The sequence below is a fragment of the Narcine bancroftii genome, chromosome 5, assembly GCF_036971445.1.
Source record: "Narcine bancroftii isolate sNarBan1 chromosome 5, sNarBan1.hap1, whole genome shotgun sequence".
Lineage (NCBI taxonomy): Eukaryota > Metazoa > Chordata > Chondrichthyes > Torpediniformes > Narcinidae > Narcine > Narcine bancroftii.
The window spans coordinates 43,891,272-43,910,740 of NC_091473.1; the positions used below are offsets into that span (position 1 = coordinate 43,891,272).

General features: G+C 43.8%; 1 protein-coding gene across 1 annotated transcript in view; it reads right to left on the reverse strand.

Annotated features, from left to right (window-relative positions):
* Positions 1-18,493, reverse strand: part of oxtra (oxytocin receptor a) — a 38,385-nt gene extending 19,892 nt beyond the window's left edge. The window contains exon 1 of the mRNA XM_069937288.1: positions 17,553-18,493. Coding sequence (XP_069793389.1) covers positions 17,553-18,453 — 901 coding nt within the window. The 5' untranslated portion in view covers positions 18,454-18,493. The remainder of the gene's footprint in view (positions 1-17,552) is intronic.
* Positions 18,494-19,469: the final 976 nt, after the last annotated feature.

Here is a 19,469-nt window from a genome sequence, read left to right on the forward strand (position 1 = left end):
AGTATCAGGGCAATAGGGTCAGGGCTTTTGAAACACTAATTCATCCACTGTATTAACTTGAAAAAACACACAAATGCTGGAGAAACTCAGCAGGTCAAACAGTGCTTTTATGTAGCAAAGGTGAAGATATATCAACAACGTTTCAGGCTTGAGCCCGTCATCAAGATGTGGGGGAACATGAGAGATGTCCAAACTAAAGGGGGAAAGGGGGATGGAGGTTGGTGAGGGTGGATGATAGGTGTGTGGGGTGGGGGGGGGGGAAAGGGACTGCAGGAAGGGGAGAGGAGTCTAGGCTAGGTGGAGAGAGAAAGGAAGTAGGAACTGGGAAGACTAGTTAAAGGGGGGGATGGAGGGGGGAAAGGGCAAGCTGATTAGTGGAATGCAGTGAACTCAATCTTCATGCTCTGGGGTTGGAGGGTGCCCAGACCAAAAATGAGGCGTTGTTCCTCCAATCTGTGGGTGGTCAGGGTGGGGTAGTGTGAAAGGCCATGGACAGACAGGTGAGCTTGAGAGTGTGACTCAGAATTGAAATGGTTGGCCTCGGGGAGGTCGCCTGGTCCATGTCTGATAACACTCTCCCTTTTCTGGATCTCTCTGCCTCAATCTCAGGAGACACAAGGGTTAAAGGATAAAATTAAGGAACTGGACCTGCAACTTGATGATCTGAGGTTTATTAGGGAAAGTGAGGAAGTTATTGACATGACTTTCAAGCATGTGGTTACCCCCAGACTGGAGGAGTCAGGTAAGTGGGCGATTGTCAAAGGTGGAAGGAAAGTTGCTTAGTCAGTGGAGAGCACTCCAGTGGCTACTCCTCTTAGCAACAAATATATTGTATTGCATGATATTGGGGAAGATGACCAGTCTGAGGTTGGACCAAGGGAGCCAGCGGTGCAGAATGGAAGGAAGAGGGACAAGGTGGTCATTGGGGACTCCATCATCAGGGGAACAGACAGAAGGTTCTGTACACCTGACAAGTATTCCCGCACGGTATGTTTTCTCCCAGGAGCCAGAGTGCGGAATATCTCAGACAGGGTTCATAGTATACTGAGAGGAATATGTGAGCAGTCGGACATGCTGGTACATGTGGGTACCAATGACAGACAAATTGAGGGAGGAGATCCTGAAGAGGGAGTACCATGAGGTAGGACGGAGATTAAAAAGCAGGACCACCAGGGTCATAATCTCAGGGTTGCCATCTGTGCTGTGTGCGGGACGGGGCAAAAATGAAAAAATGAGGAAGTTAAATGGATGGCTGAAGGAATGGTGCAGGGTGCAAGGTTTTGGGTTCATGGACCATTGGGATCTCTTCTGGGGGTAGACATGACCTCTACAGGAAGGATGGATTGCACCTGAATCCAAAGGGGGCCAATATACTTGCAGTAAGGATTAACAATGCTATTGGATATGTTTTAAACTGAATTGGCAGGGGGAGGGGAACCAGACTGATAGGGAAATGGATATGAAGGAGAACATAGGGTTAGCTCCAATAGACTGTGAAATCTCAAAGCTGGGGGGAGCAAAGAGGGATAGGAGAGTTTCAGAGAGGGTGTCAGGCAGCATTTTGGAGAGAGCAGGGTGGTACACTTTCAAGGTATTGTATATGAATGCACGGACTATAAGGAATAAAATGAACACTTGGGAAGGAATAATTGTATGGGTGCTGGTCAGCATGGGTTCCTTAAAGGAAAATCTTGCTTAACTAATCTGGAATTTTTCAAGGACATAACAAGGAGGGTGGACTCGGGAGAGCCAGTAGATGTGGTATACTTGGACTTCCTGAAAGCCTTTGATAAGGTCCCACACAGGAGGCTAGTTTGCAAAATCAAGGAGCATGGTATCGGGGGTAGGGAGCTGTCATGGATAGATAGTTGGTTGAGAAATAGGAAACAAAGGGTTGGGATAAACGGGAGATTTTCTGGAGGGCAGAATGTGTTAAGTGTGGTCCCTCAGTTGTTTATCATTTATGTAAATGATTTGGATGAGGGGATTAATAACTAAATATGCAAATTTGCAGATGACACTAAACTGGGTGGTAGTGTGAAGTGCTAGAATGATGTCAGGAAATCGCAGGGGACTTGGACAGGTTAGGGGAGTGGGTGGAGAAATGACAGATGAAATTTAATGTGAGTAAATGCGAGGTTGTCCATTTTGGAGGCAGAAACAAGAGAGCAGAGTATTATTTAAATGGAGTTAAGATAGGGAGTGGGGTAATGCAAAGGGATCTGGGCGTACTTGTACACCAGTCATTGAAAACTAGTGTGCAAGTTTAGGAAACAGTGAAGAAGGCGAACGGTATGTTGGCTTTCACTAAAGAGGGGATTGGAGTAAAGGAATAGAGAAGCCCTCCTGCAGTTGTACAGGGCCCCGGTGAGAACTCACCTGGAGTATTGCATCCAGTTCTGGTCCCCATATTTAAGAAAGGACATACTTGCTATAGAGGGAGTGCAGCGCAGATTTACAAGGTTAGTTCCTGGGATGGCAGGATTGACATATGCAGATAGGTTAGAAAGACTGGGATTATATGCGATGGAGTTTAGAAGGATGAGGGGAGACATGATTGAGGTATTTAGGATTATCAAAGGACTTAACAGGGTGAAATCAGAGTACATGTTCCCAATGATGGGAGAGACTAGGACTAGAGGGCATAGTTTAAGAATATAGGGAAGGCCACTTAAGACAGAAATTAGGAGAATTTTTTTACCTAGAGAGTTGTGGATCTGTGGAATGCATTGCCACAGAGGGTAGTGGGGGCGGATTCGCTGGATAGATTGAAGAGAGAGTTGGATAAGGCTCTTGTGGGCAGGGGATTTAAGGGTTATGGTGTTAAGGCTGGTAATTGGTTATTGAAAGCGAAAGATCAGCCATGATCTGATAAATGACGGTGCTGGCTCAACGGGCCAATTGGCCTACTCCAACACCTATTGTCTATTACTGACATTTATTACAAACCCTCCAACTCACACAACTATCCTCACACCCTGTCCCCTGCAAGGACTCCATCCCCTTCTCTCAATTTCTCTATTTCCACCGCATCTGCTCCCAAGATGAGGTCTTCCAGTTCAGAGCCTCTGAAATGTCTGCCTTCTTCCACAAACATGGTTTCCTCTCCACCAATATTAACTTGGCCTTCACCTTCATCTCCTCCATTCCCCGTTCATCTGCCCTAGCCCCCCTGGCCCCTAGAAACAATAAACACAGAATCCACCTCGTCCTCACTTACCACTCTACCAGCCTCTGCATGCACACATTATCCGCAGGAATTTCTACAGGAATTTCTACTTACTACAGGAACCCACCACCAGGCACATTTTTCCTTCTCCTCCCCTCTCATCCTTCTGTAGGGACCACTTGCTCCTTGACTCCCTTGTGCACTCTTCCCTCCCCACCCATCACCACCTCCCCCACCAACCAACACCCCACCAACTATCCCCCCCCCCCCCCCCCCCCGGCACCTTCCACAATGGTCTTAGGAGGTATAAATCCTGCACCCACACCTCCTCCCTCACCATGGCATTAGGTCCCAAACAGACCTTTCTGGTGAAGCAACTCTTCACCTGTACCTCCAAAGAACTAATTTACTGTATCCGGTGCACCCTCTATGGCCTTCTCTACATCAGAGAGATGGGTCATAGATTAGGAGATCGCTTTGCCCAGCACTTCCTCTCCATCCGCAACAAAAGCGACCTCCCCATAGCCAACCATTTAAATTCTGAGTCACACTCTCAAACTCACATGTTAGTCCATGGCCTTTCACACTACCCTACCCTGACCACCCACAGATTGGAGGAACAACGCCTCATTTTTCATCTGGGCACCCTCCAACCCCAGGGCATGAACACTGAGTTCACTGCATTCCACTAATCAGCTTGCTTCCCCCCCCCCTCCTGTAACTAGTTATTCCAGTTCCTTCTTCCTTTCTCTCTCCACCTAGCTTAAACTCCTACCCCACTTCCTGCAGTTCTCCCCCCCCCCCCCAACCTAGCATCTCCCACCCTCACCACCCCCCCCCCCCTTTAGTTCGGACATCTCTCATGTTCACCCACACCTTGATGAAGGGCTCAACCTCAAAATGTTGGTCATGTATCTTTACCTTTGCTACATAAGGGCACTGTTTGACCTGCTGAGTTTCTCCAGCTTTTGTGATTTTTCACTTAACCATGGTGTCAACAGAATCCTGTTTGACCACTGTATTAACTTTATCTGCTTCAAAATTCCACATTACTCCAATGCACCCCCCACCCCCCCAAACCCCAACCCCACCCCCACAATCTGTCCTTTTTCTGGAACATACTTTCTCACTCTGTCTCTTGTGTTAACTCTGACTTTGCAGCTTTAAGAATTAACTGGAATGAGACTGTTTTTGAAGATAAATAAAACTGCAGCTTTTGGAATTTGAAAGACAAACAGAAATGATGGAAGAACTCAGCCAGTCAAGCAATATCTGTGAAAAGTCCCCTTTCAGATTGCTCTGATTGTTCACCTCCTCAAATCCAACTTTGGTCAAAATCCAGCAACTCTGCTACATCATGCGGCAAGAACCATTAGCAGAGAGGCAACGTCAAAGAGGTATCTTCTACCTCCTTGTGTGGGTGTCAGTGAAGACCATATTTTGACTATCAAACTCTTATCCACAATGCAATCTCCATCAACTCTCTTTATGTGTCTGCTAAGCAGATTATAATGTTGAACCTGGTCTTCGTTCCCCTGGATCGAGCTGCCTCTCTTTATTGCATCATATCCTGGTTCATTACAGTCACCTTGAAATCCAGGCCCTTATTTCTACTATCTATAGGATTCATGTGCATACATGACATTACAGAATTGGCTGCAGCAACATCCTCTTCTTCCCCTTTCATGAGCATCTAAAAAAATACTTATCTTAAACCAGTTGTTTCTCAAATGTTTTTCATCCACAGACTGCCTTAAGTTTCCTTTCATTTCTCACGGACCCTCAGACCATCAGTGATGGCGGGTGGGGAATGCACACAAGCTCAAGTCCTTTTCCAGGACACCAATGGGAGTTTTGTTTTGTTTTGGTTGGATTATTTTTGTTGTTGTGTAAACATTTGTTTTTATTGTCAAATTATCAACTTTGATTTTACAAATTAGTTATTAACCTTGGTTAATCTCTGTCTTGTTCAAATTTTCACAGACCACATGTAACAAACCCCTCGAACCCCTAGTGGTCGAAGGATTACAGGTTGAGAAACACTGTCTAGCCATGGCTTGCTTCTCTTTACAAAAAGCTGACGGGTTTTTTATTTTCGCTTTCCTGCACTTGCGGCAGTCCCAAAATTCTACAAGTTACTGCAAACATAGAAACATAGAAGATAGGAGCAGGAGTAGGTCATTCGACCCTTCGAGCCTGCTCCGCCATTCAACGAGATCATGGCTGATCTTAAAGTTCAGTACCCCGTCCCCGCCTTCTCTCCGTAACCTTTAATACCCTTATACTGAAGAAATAGATCTAATTCCCTCTTAAATATATTTAATGAACCTGCCTCTACTGCCATCTGTGGCAATGAATTCCACAGATTCACCACCCTCTGGGTAAAGAAATTCCTCCTCATCTAGGTCCTAAATGGTTTGCCTATTATCCTCAAACCATGGTCCCGGGTTCTGGATTTTCCCATCATTGTAAACATCCCATCTGCATCCATTCTGTCCAGTCCTGCCAGAATTTTATATGTCTCTATGAGATCCCCTCTCAATCTTCTAAACTCCAGGGAGTACAATCCCAATTTGCGCAATCTTTCCTCATAAGTCATGCCTGCCATTCCAGGTATCAGCCTGGTGAATCGCTTCTGCACTCCCTTCATTGCAAGAACATCCTTCCTTAGATAAGGTGACCAAAACTGCACACAATACTCCAGGTGTGGTCTCACCAAGGCCCTGTACAGCTGCAGTAAGGTATCCTTGTTCCTATACTCAAACCCTCTTGATATGAAGGCCAACATACCATTTGCCTTTTTAACCGCCTGCTGTCCCTGCATGCTCGCCTTCAGAGACTGGTGTACAAGTACCTCTAGGTCTCTCTGCACTTCCCCATCTCTTAATCTATTGCCATTCAAATAGTAATCTGCCCTCCGGTTTGTATTACCAAAGTGGATAACCTCACATTTATCCACATTGTAATACATTTGCCATGTATCTGCCCAGTCCCTCAATTTATCCAAATCACACTGGAGCTTCCTGACCCCCTCTTCCATGCACACAACCCCTCCTAGCTTAGTGTCATCTGCAAATTTGGAGATATTACATCCAATCCCTTCATCCAGATCATTAATGTAAATTGTGAACAGCTGGGGTCCCAGTACTGATCCCTGTGGCACCCCACTGGTCACCGCCTGCCACTCAGAAAACGAGCCATTTATCCCAACTCTCTGTCTTCTACCTGCCAGCCAGTTCTCAATCCACACCAATACTTTGCCCCCAATCCCATGAGCCTTGATTTTGGAAGCCAGTCCTTTATGCGGGACCTTATCGAAGGCCTTTTGGAAGTCCAGGTACACCACATTTATTTTACCTGTCACCATCTCAAAGAATCCAATAGATTTGTCAAGCACGATTTACCTTTTGTAAATCCATGTTGACTCCATCCGATCCCTTCTCTGCTAGTCATATGCTCCGCTATTACATCCTTAATAATGGATTCCATTATTTTGCCCACTACTGATGTAAGGCTCACAGGCCGATAATTCCCCTCTTTTTCTCTACCCCCCTTTTTAAATAGTGGGGTAACATTAGCTACCCTCCAATTCATGGGTACTGATCCTGAGTCTATCGAGTTCTGGAAAATAATTCTTAAAGCATCTGCTATCTGAATGGCCACTTCCTTGAGTACCCTAGGATGTAGATTATCAGGCCCTTGGGATTTATCTGCCTTCAATCCCATCAATTTCCCCAAGACCATGTCCTTAGAGATACTGATTTCTTTCAGTTCCTCCCTTGCATTAGTCTCTATGTTTCCCAACATCCTTGGGAGGTTATTTGTATCCTCTCTTGTAAAAACAGAACTAAAGTAAGAATTTAATTGGTCTGCCATTTCCTTATTCCCCATTATATATTCCCCTGATTCCGACTGCAAAGGACCTACTCTGGATTTCACCAATCTTTTCCTCTTGACATATTTATAAAAGCTTTTGCAGTCGGTTTTTATATTTGCCGCAAGCTTACTTTCGTAATTTATTTTTGCTCTCTTGATTAATCCCTTTGTCCTCCTTTGCTGCATCTTGAACTGCTCCCAGTCTTCGGTTGCGGTACTTTTTTTGGCCAATTGATATGCTCTCTCTTTGGACCCAATGATGTCTCTAATTTCCCTTGTTATCCACGGTTGAGTCACCTTTTTTGGTTTATTTTTATGCCAAACCGGTATAAACGATTTTTGCAATTTCTCCATTAGATCTGTGAATGCTTTCCATTGTCTATCCACAGTCAACTCCCCCATAAACACCACCCAATCAATCTTACTCAACTCCCGTTTCATACCATCATAATTCCCTTTATTTAAATTCAGGACCTTAGTCTCGGTTTTAATTTCATCACTCTCCATGTCGAGTGAGAATTCGATCATATTGTGATCGCTCCTACCCAAAGGGCCTCGCACAACAAGATTGCTGATTAGCCCCTTATCATTGCATAATACCCAATCTAAAATGGCCTGCTCCCGAGTTGGTTCCTCGACATATTGGTCTAGATAACCATCCTGTAAACATTCAAGGAATTCCTCCTCCTCTGTATTTTTACCAATTTGACTAGTCCAATCTATATGCAATTTAAAGTCTCCCATGATGACAGCTGTTCCCTTATTGCACACTTTTCTAATTTCTCTTTTAATGCCTTTCCTCACCTCTACACTACTATTTGGAGGCCTATATACCACCCCCACTCACGTTTTCCGCCCCTTGCTATTCCTCAGTTCTACCCATATAGATTCCGCATCTTCTAAGTTAATATCCTTCCTGTCAATCGTGTCGGTCCCTTCTCTCACCATCAATACTACCCCACCCCCTTTTCTTTCTTGCCGATCCCTCCTAAATATCGTATACCCCGGGATGTTAAGTTCCCAGGCTTGCCCACCCTGCAGCCATGTTTCTGTAATCCCAATCAAATCATATTTGTTTATCTCAATTTCCACAGCTAATTCATCTACCTTGTTCCGAATGCTTCTTGCATTAAGATATAAAGCCTTCAGATTTGCTTTTTTCACCCTCCTTGCTCTTTCTGATTTTTTACTTTCGCTGCCTATCTTAACTTTTCCTGTTTTATCTTTTCTGTCCTTTGCCCTATCATACAGGTTCCCACCCCCCTGCCAAATTAGTTTAAACCGCACCCGACGGCTGTACCAAACCTAGATGCCAATATATTGACCCCTTTTGGGTTTAGGTGTAACCCATCCATCTTGTAGAGGTCATGCCTTCCCCAAAAGAGATCCCAATGATCCAAGAAGCCAAAACCCTGTCCTTTACACTAGCCCTCAGCCACACATTCATTTTTCTTAACCTTCCATTTTTGTCCTCAGTTGCACTTGGCACAGGTAGCAAACCAGAGATCACCACCCTGGCTGTCCTATTTCTTAGTTTCTGTCCTAGCTCTCTGTAATCCTTTTTCAGTACTTCCTCCTTTTTATCTAAGTCATTGGTACCCACATGCACCAAGACATCAGGCTGTTCGCCTTCCCCTTTTAGAATACCCTGGACCCGATTTGAGATATCCCGCACCCTTGCACCAGGGAGGCAGCACACCATGCGGGCATACCTATCTGGCTCACAGAATCTCCTGTCTGTATTTCTGACAATGGAGTCCCCAATGACCACTGCATTCCTCTTTACCTTTTGGTCCACCATGCCAGGCTCAGTGCCAGCGACCTGGTCACTGCTGCCAGCTTCTGTCAGGTCATCTCCCTCAACAGCATCCAACAAAATATATCTGTTACTGAGAGGGATATTCACAGGTGTGCTCTCCATTTTCCTGGTATTTTTCTTCCCACCCCTGACAGTTACCCTCTTACCTGACACATCTGGTCTTGGGGTAACTATGTCCCTGAAAGTTGAATCTATCAACTCCTCACTCTCCCTTACCAGCCGTAGGTCCTCAAGTTGTAGCTCCAGTTCCCCAACTCAGTCCTTAAGGAACTGCATCTCGGTGCACCTGACGCAGATGTGGCTATTTGGGAGGGTGGGACTCACCCATGGTTCCCATATCTGACATCCAGTACAAAGCACTAATACCATAGGCATGACTGAGCTAAAATAATGCCACTTACCCTTCTCCTCGCCTGCTTTTGCCTAAGCCTGTTGAGCCAAAGGCTGGAAGTCCCACTCCTTCAGTGCCCCACTCACTCAGTGCGCTGCTCCTCGCTGGCCGCTCCCTCCCCTTTTATTCCTTTTTACTGACCCATTAAAAATAATGAATTATTTATGAGATGCACAAATATCTTTTTGCGTGATTAGTGACTGGAAGAATCATATCTGCGAGCAAGTAAACATCTGGTGTAACGTGGTCCCACGAGAAATCTACCTGAAATGCAAGGGAACAACTGGACAATCTTCATTTTTCAAAAGGTTTTCTTCCTGAAAAAAACTGGGGATTGATAGACAACTTGAAGCTGAACACAAAGATAATATCAAATTTGCGTCCATAATTGGATGACTTAATGTTATTAAGAGGAATATCTTACCCAGGTTTTAATACATTTTCCAACCTGTTCCTGTTTTGGTTCCCAAAACTTTTTTTGATTCATTTAACTCAATTATTTCCTCAAAGATAAGCATCTTCATCTTCATAAAGTCTTCCTTCAAAACCTTAAAATGAAAGGTGATTTGGCCTTTCATAATTTTAGATTTTTATTATTAGGTAGCTAATATTAGATCTCTCATTTTTTGGATTCATTTTAAGCATAGAACAGTTGCTTAATTTAGAAATGAACTCTACTAAAAAATCTTCTCTTATTTCGATACTTGGAGTACCTTTACCTTTTTCTTCTTCCAAGTTAATTGATAATTTTGCATTAAGCATGCTTTGAGAATTTGGTTTCAATTTTGAAATTTTTTTTGGATATCATACATTTTTACTTGCTAGCCCTATATTATTTAATTATTTTTTCCACCTTCTGTGCAAGATTCTGCTTTTCGTGGATGGTTTAAGCTGGGTATACAGATATAAATCTATAATTGCCTAACCCTTGAGACCTGCATTTATCTTCTCCAGAGAAAATTAAATAGAACATCAATTTATGATCCGTGGAGTGTGCGACACTTTTCAGCAATCCATTCTGCTTCTTTTTCTTTATCTTTTTCTCCTTTTCTTGCTTTTTCTTACTTTTATTGAATTTAGCATGTTTAATCACATTATTATGCTAATTCATTGCATTGCCACTGATTTTTTTTTGTACTCAGCATCTGATGCTTCTCTTATCAGTGTCCAACAATAGTCAGCTAGCATTGATGGATTCTAGTTACCCTGATACCACTTTTCTATGGTCATAATGTCCTGGTGAAACCTTACATCATATTCATCATTGATTGCATCAAGATCAGCAGGGAAGACGTCCAAGAAAATGCAGAAAATGAATTTTCAATGACATGTTGCACTTCATCTTTTTGAATGTGTGAAATGTGCAGTTATGCTGCGTCTTTGAGCCTTAAGGTATACTTGCTACAAATGTTACAGAATGTATTGTAGCTGTTGCAACATTGATGAGACATTTCTGCAGTATTGAATCTTCCTTAAGACAATAAATGCTACTGTTAAGTACATTCACTATGCTATTGCCTGAAAAACATGTGCATCAACATGTGTTCAATCTATATCAATGTAATGCACAGCATCTGTATATGTAAGCTACTTTTATACCTTGTCTGCATCTATCCTGACTAAGCATGCTCAGGCCTAAGACAACATTTGCATAGCACCTGCTCTGAGTGCATGCCCAGGCCTGCTTGGACTGACCAAAACAGCTTGCTTTGTGGGCAATATACTAGTAGACAAAATATGACTGGAAATCACAAAATATAGGTTATATTTTTTAAAAAACTACACGATAGAAAATTTTTAAGGTGTTTTTCATGATCAGCAGCCTGTAATGCATAAAATAAACCCAAAGGTGTTCAGGAAGATAAATCCATTTTTTTTCAGCATAATTTATATCCAGCCGGGATCTACCTAAACAAGGCACTTGACCAATGATTGCGTTAATTTGACCTAGCCTCACATCCCTCAGCTCAAAGGATGCATGCCCATACTGGCAATTGCTTATCAACAGCAATAAACTGTGGGAGTTGAGCGAAGAGCAGGGCAATAGGGGGGATTGCTTTCACCCATGAGATTGAAGCATTGGGACAAATCGGAGAAAGGCTGAGAAAAAGGGTGAATCTTGGTCTAACCTCTTGTGGAAACGTGAGCAATTCCAACAGTGCGTAGTCCTTCAGTGCAGCACCAAGTGCGCTGGATTTTGCATTCAATGACTTGCTTGACTAAACCCCACAAACAATGGTTCTAAGCCTTGAGAACAGCAGACCATACATGGCTGACATTGCAATAAAATGTGTGTAAACCTGAAGCTTGCTACATGGCGGGTCAATGTCAATAACTCGCAAGAACATAAAGGCTTTTGTCTTCCATTTTATAGCAGCTTTTATAGCAGCTCATGCCAACAATTTAAAGGGGCATGATACTCTTCAAACAGAGCTCAGCACAGTTTAAGTTCTGGGTTTGGGGGCAAATAAATAGTTTGATTGACATGCATCACACTACTTTGACACCCAGTCAATCTAAGTCTCAGTCAGTGCTATAAGACCAGAAGACTGAAACAGATAGGAACAGAAATAGGCTATTCAGCCCATTTTCTCTGCCCCACCATTTAATCTTGAGCTGATCAATGTTCCTACTCAGCCTCATTGCCTGGCTTTCTCCCCATAATCTTTGATGCCATGGCTAATCAAGATCCTATCAATCTCTGCCTTAAATACATCCAATGACCTGACGTCCACATCCACCTGTGACAACAAATTCTACAAATTTACCCTCTGGCTAAAGAAATTCCCATGCATCTCTGTTCTAAGTGGACCCCCTTCAATCCTGAAATTGTGCTCTCTTGTCCTTGACTCTCCCTCCATGGGAAACAACCTTTCTATATCTACTCTGTCCATACCTTTCAATATTTGAAATGTTTCAATGAGATCCCTCCTGATTTTCCTATGTTTTCTCATGTGTTTGTACTAGATATACTGGATATTTCTTGAATGCCTTGAAGTGTCTGCTATTGCAGGTCTAGGTTTCAGAAGCATATAGGAAAACAGGTATCATTGTGACCCAGTCGACCATGAGGTCTTCACAGGGCTTGAGGTTTGATCTTCAAACAATGTTTTCATCGGTCAGCCAAAGAATGTCAATACATTGAAGTCATAGAATCTGAGGCAGAAGATTGAGTGGATCTTCGACCCTTTGTGTCTGCACTGCCCATCAACCATCAGCACTCTTCAAAGTACAGATTTATTGTCAGAGCATATACATGACTTTGCATAAAACCCTTAAATTATTTTTCCTATGGGCCAGGGAGAATTTCTACTTATCGGTGGCGTTTATTATTCCAACAATAGTAATAATTTATTTTCTCCACAATCCCATCATCTCCCCAGAGATTCTTCCCACTTAATTACACACCAGGAACAATTTCATGTGGTCAAAACAATCTACCAACCCACCTTTTTTTGGAATGTGGGATGAAACTGGAGATAGATAGTCAGATAGTCATGAGTTCAAAAAATGTCCCACCTCTTCCTATTTGGTGTCAACATTTCACTGTTTCTTAATTTTCCTCTAATAAGTTACAGTTTAATGGAAATTATTCCTAGCAGCTCTGTTGAAAAAGATGAATGCTTATAGATAAACACAAAGCTGTAACTTCACGAATGATACAGATGGTCATAATTCAAACATGAGTTGAGCATGATTGATTGTTTTCTGTAGGCTTGGAAACAAGCTTGAGCTTGAGATAATTTTTAAATGTCATTACCTTAAAACAAATAAAGAGTTGTCATAGGATTAGTTTAATTTTTCTTTCCTTTTTTCATGATTTAATAAATGCCATAGTAAAATTTCATTGCCTTCTGAAGTGAAGGGTTAGTGGTTGGAAGAATCGCACTTCAGCTGATTTTATTTCAAATAATTGTTACATCCATCAAGCTCCCATCGACACTAATCTCATTATTCCCCTCCTATCAACATCAATTGCCTCCCATTCCCCAAGGACAATTCATAGTAGCCAATTAATCAATCAAATATCATATCTTTTGGCATGTGGTAGAAAACCAGTGCATCCCCTAGAAAGCTACAATACCACAGGGGAACATGCAAACTCCACATAAGTAGTACTGGAGATCAGGATTGAATTCAAGGTTTTGGATCTGAAGCAACAGCTCTAACTACTCCACCATCCTGCCACCTCCTGTTCATCTGTGGTGACAGCATGTATTATATATAATTAGCCAGTTTATATAAGAAGAAAGGGTATGATACTGATGCTTTATAAGGTATGGGTTACAGTTTTGGGCTTCTTTCTTAAGAAAGGATCAGCTGGCATTGGAGAGTGTTAAGAGAAGATCTACGAGAATGGTTCCTGGAATGAAGGGATTAGCATACGAGGAAAGTTTGACAGCTCTTGGATGTACTCCTTGGAGTTCAGAAGAATGAGGGGTGACCTAATGAAACAATTCAAATGCTGAAAGGCCTGGACAGTGTAGGTGTAGTAAAGTTGTTTCCCATGGTAGGGTAGTCAAGGACAAGGGGCACACTTCAGGATTGAAGGACACCCATTTAAAACAGCGATGAAGAGGTATTTCTTTAGCCAGAGAGTGGTGAACCTCTGGAATTTGCTGCATGGGAAACTATGGAGGCCAGACCAATACCTGTTTTTATTTAATATCGGAGGTCCTCTAGCTTCAAGGAGGATCATTCTCTTTGTTGGTATTTAGGTGGTTTCTGTACGTTTGTATTTTTAGATTTTGGTATTTGTAAAATTTAAGGGATAGGAAGGGGAGGGAAGGGTGTGGGGGGGGCGGAAATAAGAACTCTGAAATTATTTGGTATGGAAAGAGAATGTAATATTTTGTTTATTGGATTTGCATGAGCCTTTGAAAAATCAAAATAAAATATTTTTAAAAAATGGAGGCCATAGATTGATAGCTATCTGAATAATCGGGGAATAAAGGTTATGAGGCAGAGTGGGAGAATGGATTAACACATGGTGGTCCAGACTCAGTGCTCCTACATTTTATGGTCATGGAAATTAATTTACAACTGCTCAGTATCACCAAATTTCATGACTTGTTCATGACCATAAATCCTGATTAAAAGGAACATAGGAAGTAGGAACAGGAGTAGGCCAAAAATGGCTCATTGAGCCTGCTCTGTCATTCAATAAGATCATGGCTGATCTAATTTATGACCTAACTCCACCTACCTGCCATCTCCCCATATCCCCTAATTCCTCTATCATATTTACCACATTCAATAGTCAAACATTATGTGCGATGTAAGCCACTAATATTTAAATGTTTCTGTTAAACATTATTATTATTATCGTAACAATGAGACTGAAGTGATTTAGTCAAGTTTGTTCATTTGATGGGACTACCAGTAGAACTGTCCATCATGTTTTAGATGTGCAGTCAACAAGAGGGGTCATTAAAAAAAGAATTAGTGAGGAAATGGCAGAATACAACAAAAATGCGAGCAGAGATTTATATCAAGAGACCTAATAGTGGATAATCGGAAGGGCTTAGTTAAAGTGCTCAAATGTTTGTGATAATCTAATGTCATGTTCCAAAGAAACTTCACAACCTTAACTCTAGAACATAGAATACAGAACTCTACAGTGCACTACATGCCCTTCAGCCCAAGATGTTGTAATGACCTATATAAACCTACTCAACAAATATCCCCACCTAACACTCATAACCCTCTACTTTTATTGCATCCATGTGTCTGCATTAGCCTTTTTAAAGTACCTTTTGTCCCAGCCTATACCACCTCCTCTGAGAATGCATCCCAGGCATCCACTACTCTTGGTTTAAAAAACTTCCCCCAATGTCTCCCCTCGTCGTTACTCCACTCACCTTGTACAGATGTCCTCCGGTGTTTGCTAGTCTTGCCCTAGGAAAAAGGTCCTGGCTGTCTATCCTATGTCTCATATAATCTTATCAACATTCATTTTTCACCTCTCATCCTTCTCTGCTCCAATGAGAATAACCCTAGCGCTGTCAACCTCGCCTCATAAGACATGTTTTCCAATACATGCAACATCCTGGTCAATCTGCTCTGCACCCTGTCCATAGCTTCCACATCCTTCCTATAATGAGATGACCAGAAATGACACAACATTCCAAGTGTGGTCTAACCAGAGTTTTATAGAGCTGTAACATCACCTCATGACTTTTGAACTTAATTCCCTGACTAATGAAGGCCAGCATACCATAAGCCTTCTTAATTAGCCTATCAACCTGGACAGCAACCTTGAGAGATGTATGGATTTGAATCCCAAGATCCCTCTGTTCTTCCACCCTGTTAAAAATCCTGTCATTAACCATATACTCTGCCTTCAAGTTTGACCTACCAAAATATATCACTTAAAATATGTCACCCAAATAATTGAAAGGAAAAGTAATAAGTAATCATGTTATTTTAAGAGAGATTGGGTGCAGTGCTTTATAAAAGATTTTACATTTGCAATTACATAAATAATTTGGGGGAAAACTGAAGTACACTTTCACCAGTAAAAAGAGCACAATTTGTGCTCAATTTCTTGACTACATTCCACAACAATCAACTAGTATTTATCGCAATCAATCAGTCTACACTGGCTGTACAGTTTTGACATTCACTTTTTGATGCATCATTTCAAGCGGTGTACCATGATAACAAATCAATAAAGAGCTGGCTGGAAGACAACATAGAATGGACTGGTGTACATGTTAAGTGGGCAGTAAGTAATGTGAGAATATATTTTTATTTTTACTTACAAGTGTTTGGAAATGATTGCTCATTGTTATCACTTTGCATGTACAATTCTGAACCTAAGGTATCTGTTTTATGCTGGGCTCTAAATAGCTGCTTAAGTTAAGATATAATTTGTGATCTGTACAGCACTTTGGTCAATGTGCATTGTTTTAAATGTGCTATATAACTAATATGTAATGAATATGTATTCAGTTCACGTGAAAATTTCATCTGAATTGGTAACGTATAACCAACAACCTTACCTAAAATAAACTTCAGACCTTCGCTAAAATAAATCTCAGACTGCTTGTATATTAAATGTCATATTAAGTTATGAGTGTGAGCTAGGGAGGTTTAGATTATTGAGTGGGTTTAACATTATGAGCACAACATTGTAGGCTGAAAGGCCTGAGCTGTGCTATGACATTCCATGAGATATTAACATGAGAGAATACCCAACTGGCAAAATAATGCAGTTGATTTACAATAAATTGTTGATATAATAATAAAACAAAGTGGGAGGACAGCTAATCTACAATTGTCAGAATAATTAATGCTGGACCATAATATGGACTAAATTTGATTAATACAGAATAGTCAAAATATAATTGTGAATGTAATGTACTATAATGAATAGTACAATTAGTGTAATTACCGTGAGGAGATCTGGACAACTTTTGTGACATTCTCACTGCACAAGGAATTGATTTGCAACTTGACAAAATTTGTAATGTACAAATACTGACCGTTATAGACAAGGGTCAGCATGGTTCCCTGAAGAGGTGATAAAGTGATAGACGTGGTGGGCCTATTCAATGGTTTGTCTATACATGCTGTGATTGCAGTAAAAGCCCAGAAATGCTGGAGAACACAGCAGGTCTCACAGCGTTCATAGGAAGTAAAAATATCAGTGAAGTTTCAGGACTCAGCCCTTCTTCAAGGTATGAGTAAAAAGCTGGCGGAGTCTGAATGAAGAGACTGGGGATAAGGAAAGAAAGAGTGGGGAGAAGTACAGACCAATGGACAGCATGTGTTGATTGGATATGGATGGGAGGACAGGAGAGACAATGCATAAGAATTGAATGGGAAAGGGGGTGGGGTTGTTCTGTGAGTGTAGAGCTGGGGGAAAGGAGAGGGGGGGGGGAAAGGAGAGAGAGACCCATTAACATCAACTTCTCGGCTTCCTGTTCGCCCCCACCCCTGTCCCCATCTACCTCTCTGCCTCCTTCCCCCCCCCCCCCCATCAACCCTCCCCTGTCCTCCCATCCATACCCCATTACCACCTTGTGTCTGTCGGTCTGTGCTCCTCCTCCCCTCCTTCTCCACCGCCTGGAGGAAGGCCCAAAACGTCGGCTCTCTAATCTTTCCCTCCTCTGGACGCTGCCAGACCCGCTGAGTTCCCTCCAGCCTCCCTGTGTTTTTTTGACTATTCAATGGTTGGTTGGTTCCCCCCCTGTGCGGCGTTAACCTCCCCCCCCTCCTCACTTTGGCCCGCCATCCACGAGGTGTCGGGTACCCCCCACCCCCGGCTGTCACGCCCTTTGCCATGAGCTCACCCTCCTGGGGAGCCTGGCGATCCCAGGCTTTCCACATCTGCACGACGAAGAACGGCGTCCAGCAGACGACATACGCCAAGACGATGAGGAAGCTCATCTTGACCGTCCTGACCTTGGCCCGGGAGATGATCTTCACGCTGCTGACCCGGGACAGCATCCCGGCCCCGCTCGAGCCCTTGTCCTGCCGGCGCGTCTTCAGCCTCACGTTCTGCCAGATCTTGAAGCTGATCAACGAGTAGCAAACGGTGAGCAGGATGATGGGGACAATGTAGACGGAGACGGTGATCCAGGTGATGTACGCCTTGGCGCCCCACGGCTCCACGAAGTGACCCCAGCAGTCGTAAACGCCGGGGCTCACCTGCATGAGGGAGAAGATGAAGAGCTGGGGAAGACTGAAGAGCAGACTGATGAGCCAGGAGACGACGACGAAGCTTCGGTTGGAGCGCTGGTTGAGGGAGGCCAGGGGCTGGCAGATGGTGATGCAGCGGTCGATGGACATGACGATCAGGAGGTAAGTGGAGGCGAACATTCCCACCACCTGCAAGTACTTCACCAGCCTGCACAGGAAGTCGGGCGCGTAGAACCTGAACGTGATGTCCCAGACGAGCTGAGGGAGCACCTGGAACACGGCCACCACCAGGTCGGCGATGCTCAGGTGCTTGACGAAGAAGTAGACCCTGGAGGGTTTGTGGTGGTTGGAGTAAATGGCCAACAGGACGCCGATGTTGCCGCTCAGGGCGAGGAGGAGGATGACCACCAGCACGGCCACCTCCAGCCGCGCCACCAGCTCGTCTCTCTGAGGGACCCCAGCCGAGCCGTTGCCAGACGCCGTGGAGTTGACCAGCACCATGGTCGAAGCATTTGCCAGGCCGCCGCCCGGCTGTTGGCAGGCGGCGCCCATCCCTCTCACCCTCCAACGCCACCGCCTTTATCCCCGCATCTTCGACGCCGCCAACCGCCCTCGATCCAACGAGCTCGCTTGTAAAACCGGGTTCCCGGGATCGCCGGCGGGTTCCTTCTCGCGTCTCGTCAATGTCAACCAAGGCGCGTCCTGTGGGGGTGGGGGGGAGGGAGGCTAAACAAACGAAACACGCTGTCATTCGGTTTGACCCACTCAGGAGACAACGCCGCAGCCAACACTCGCCCGGACCCTGGAGCAAGGGACCGGCGGACGCCGTGATTGGAGTTCAATGCACAAAAGTGCTGGAGAAACCCATCAGGTCCCGCAATCTCACCGAAACGGGCCCGAGCCCGACCTGGCCGAAGGTGCCAGGCACGAAACGTTGTATTTGTTGCAAAGAACGCCGAGGTTCTTCAGCACTTTTGCAGATGAAAACAAAAGATTAAATCCGATGGCCCGAAATGTTTGTTTTCTGCCTTTAATGCCAGAACCACGTTACTGATGCAAGTTAGCATTCGGAATAAAACAAGCCCACATCATTGGAAATCATTTAAATTTAAATCAAACTTGGGACATGATTCGTGCGGCGTTATCGCAGGTTTTAGGAACGAACATCAAGGGTCCTAAAATGACTAAGGAACTTTGCCAAAAAGGTTTAATCGTGACAAGAAACGAAAGTGGGCACACTTTTAAGACGTGCCTACCTGTGGCGACTCGAGGCGTGAAGGGACTGCGTGGGGTTCGAACCTGCACCCCCAAGCCCCAGTGAGTGGCGAGTTGGCGATTCACAGAGACTTGCCGACCAGGGGCCACTTCACATCAAACATAGCCGATTATTTTTGGGTTTGGCAGAGATTAACTTTTGTTCTCAGTTTGTTGTGAAGCTGGAACCAAATTAGACTGCCCTGCTGAGCCTCCAGCTCCGAAATATATACTGTAGCGGCTTCGGGAGAGATGGGGAGGAGACACTGGTCGGCGGTGCCGGTGCGGCGACCATCAACAGGGGGAGCCAAGAG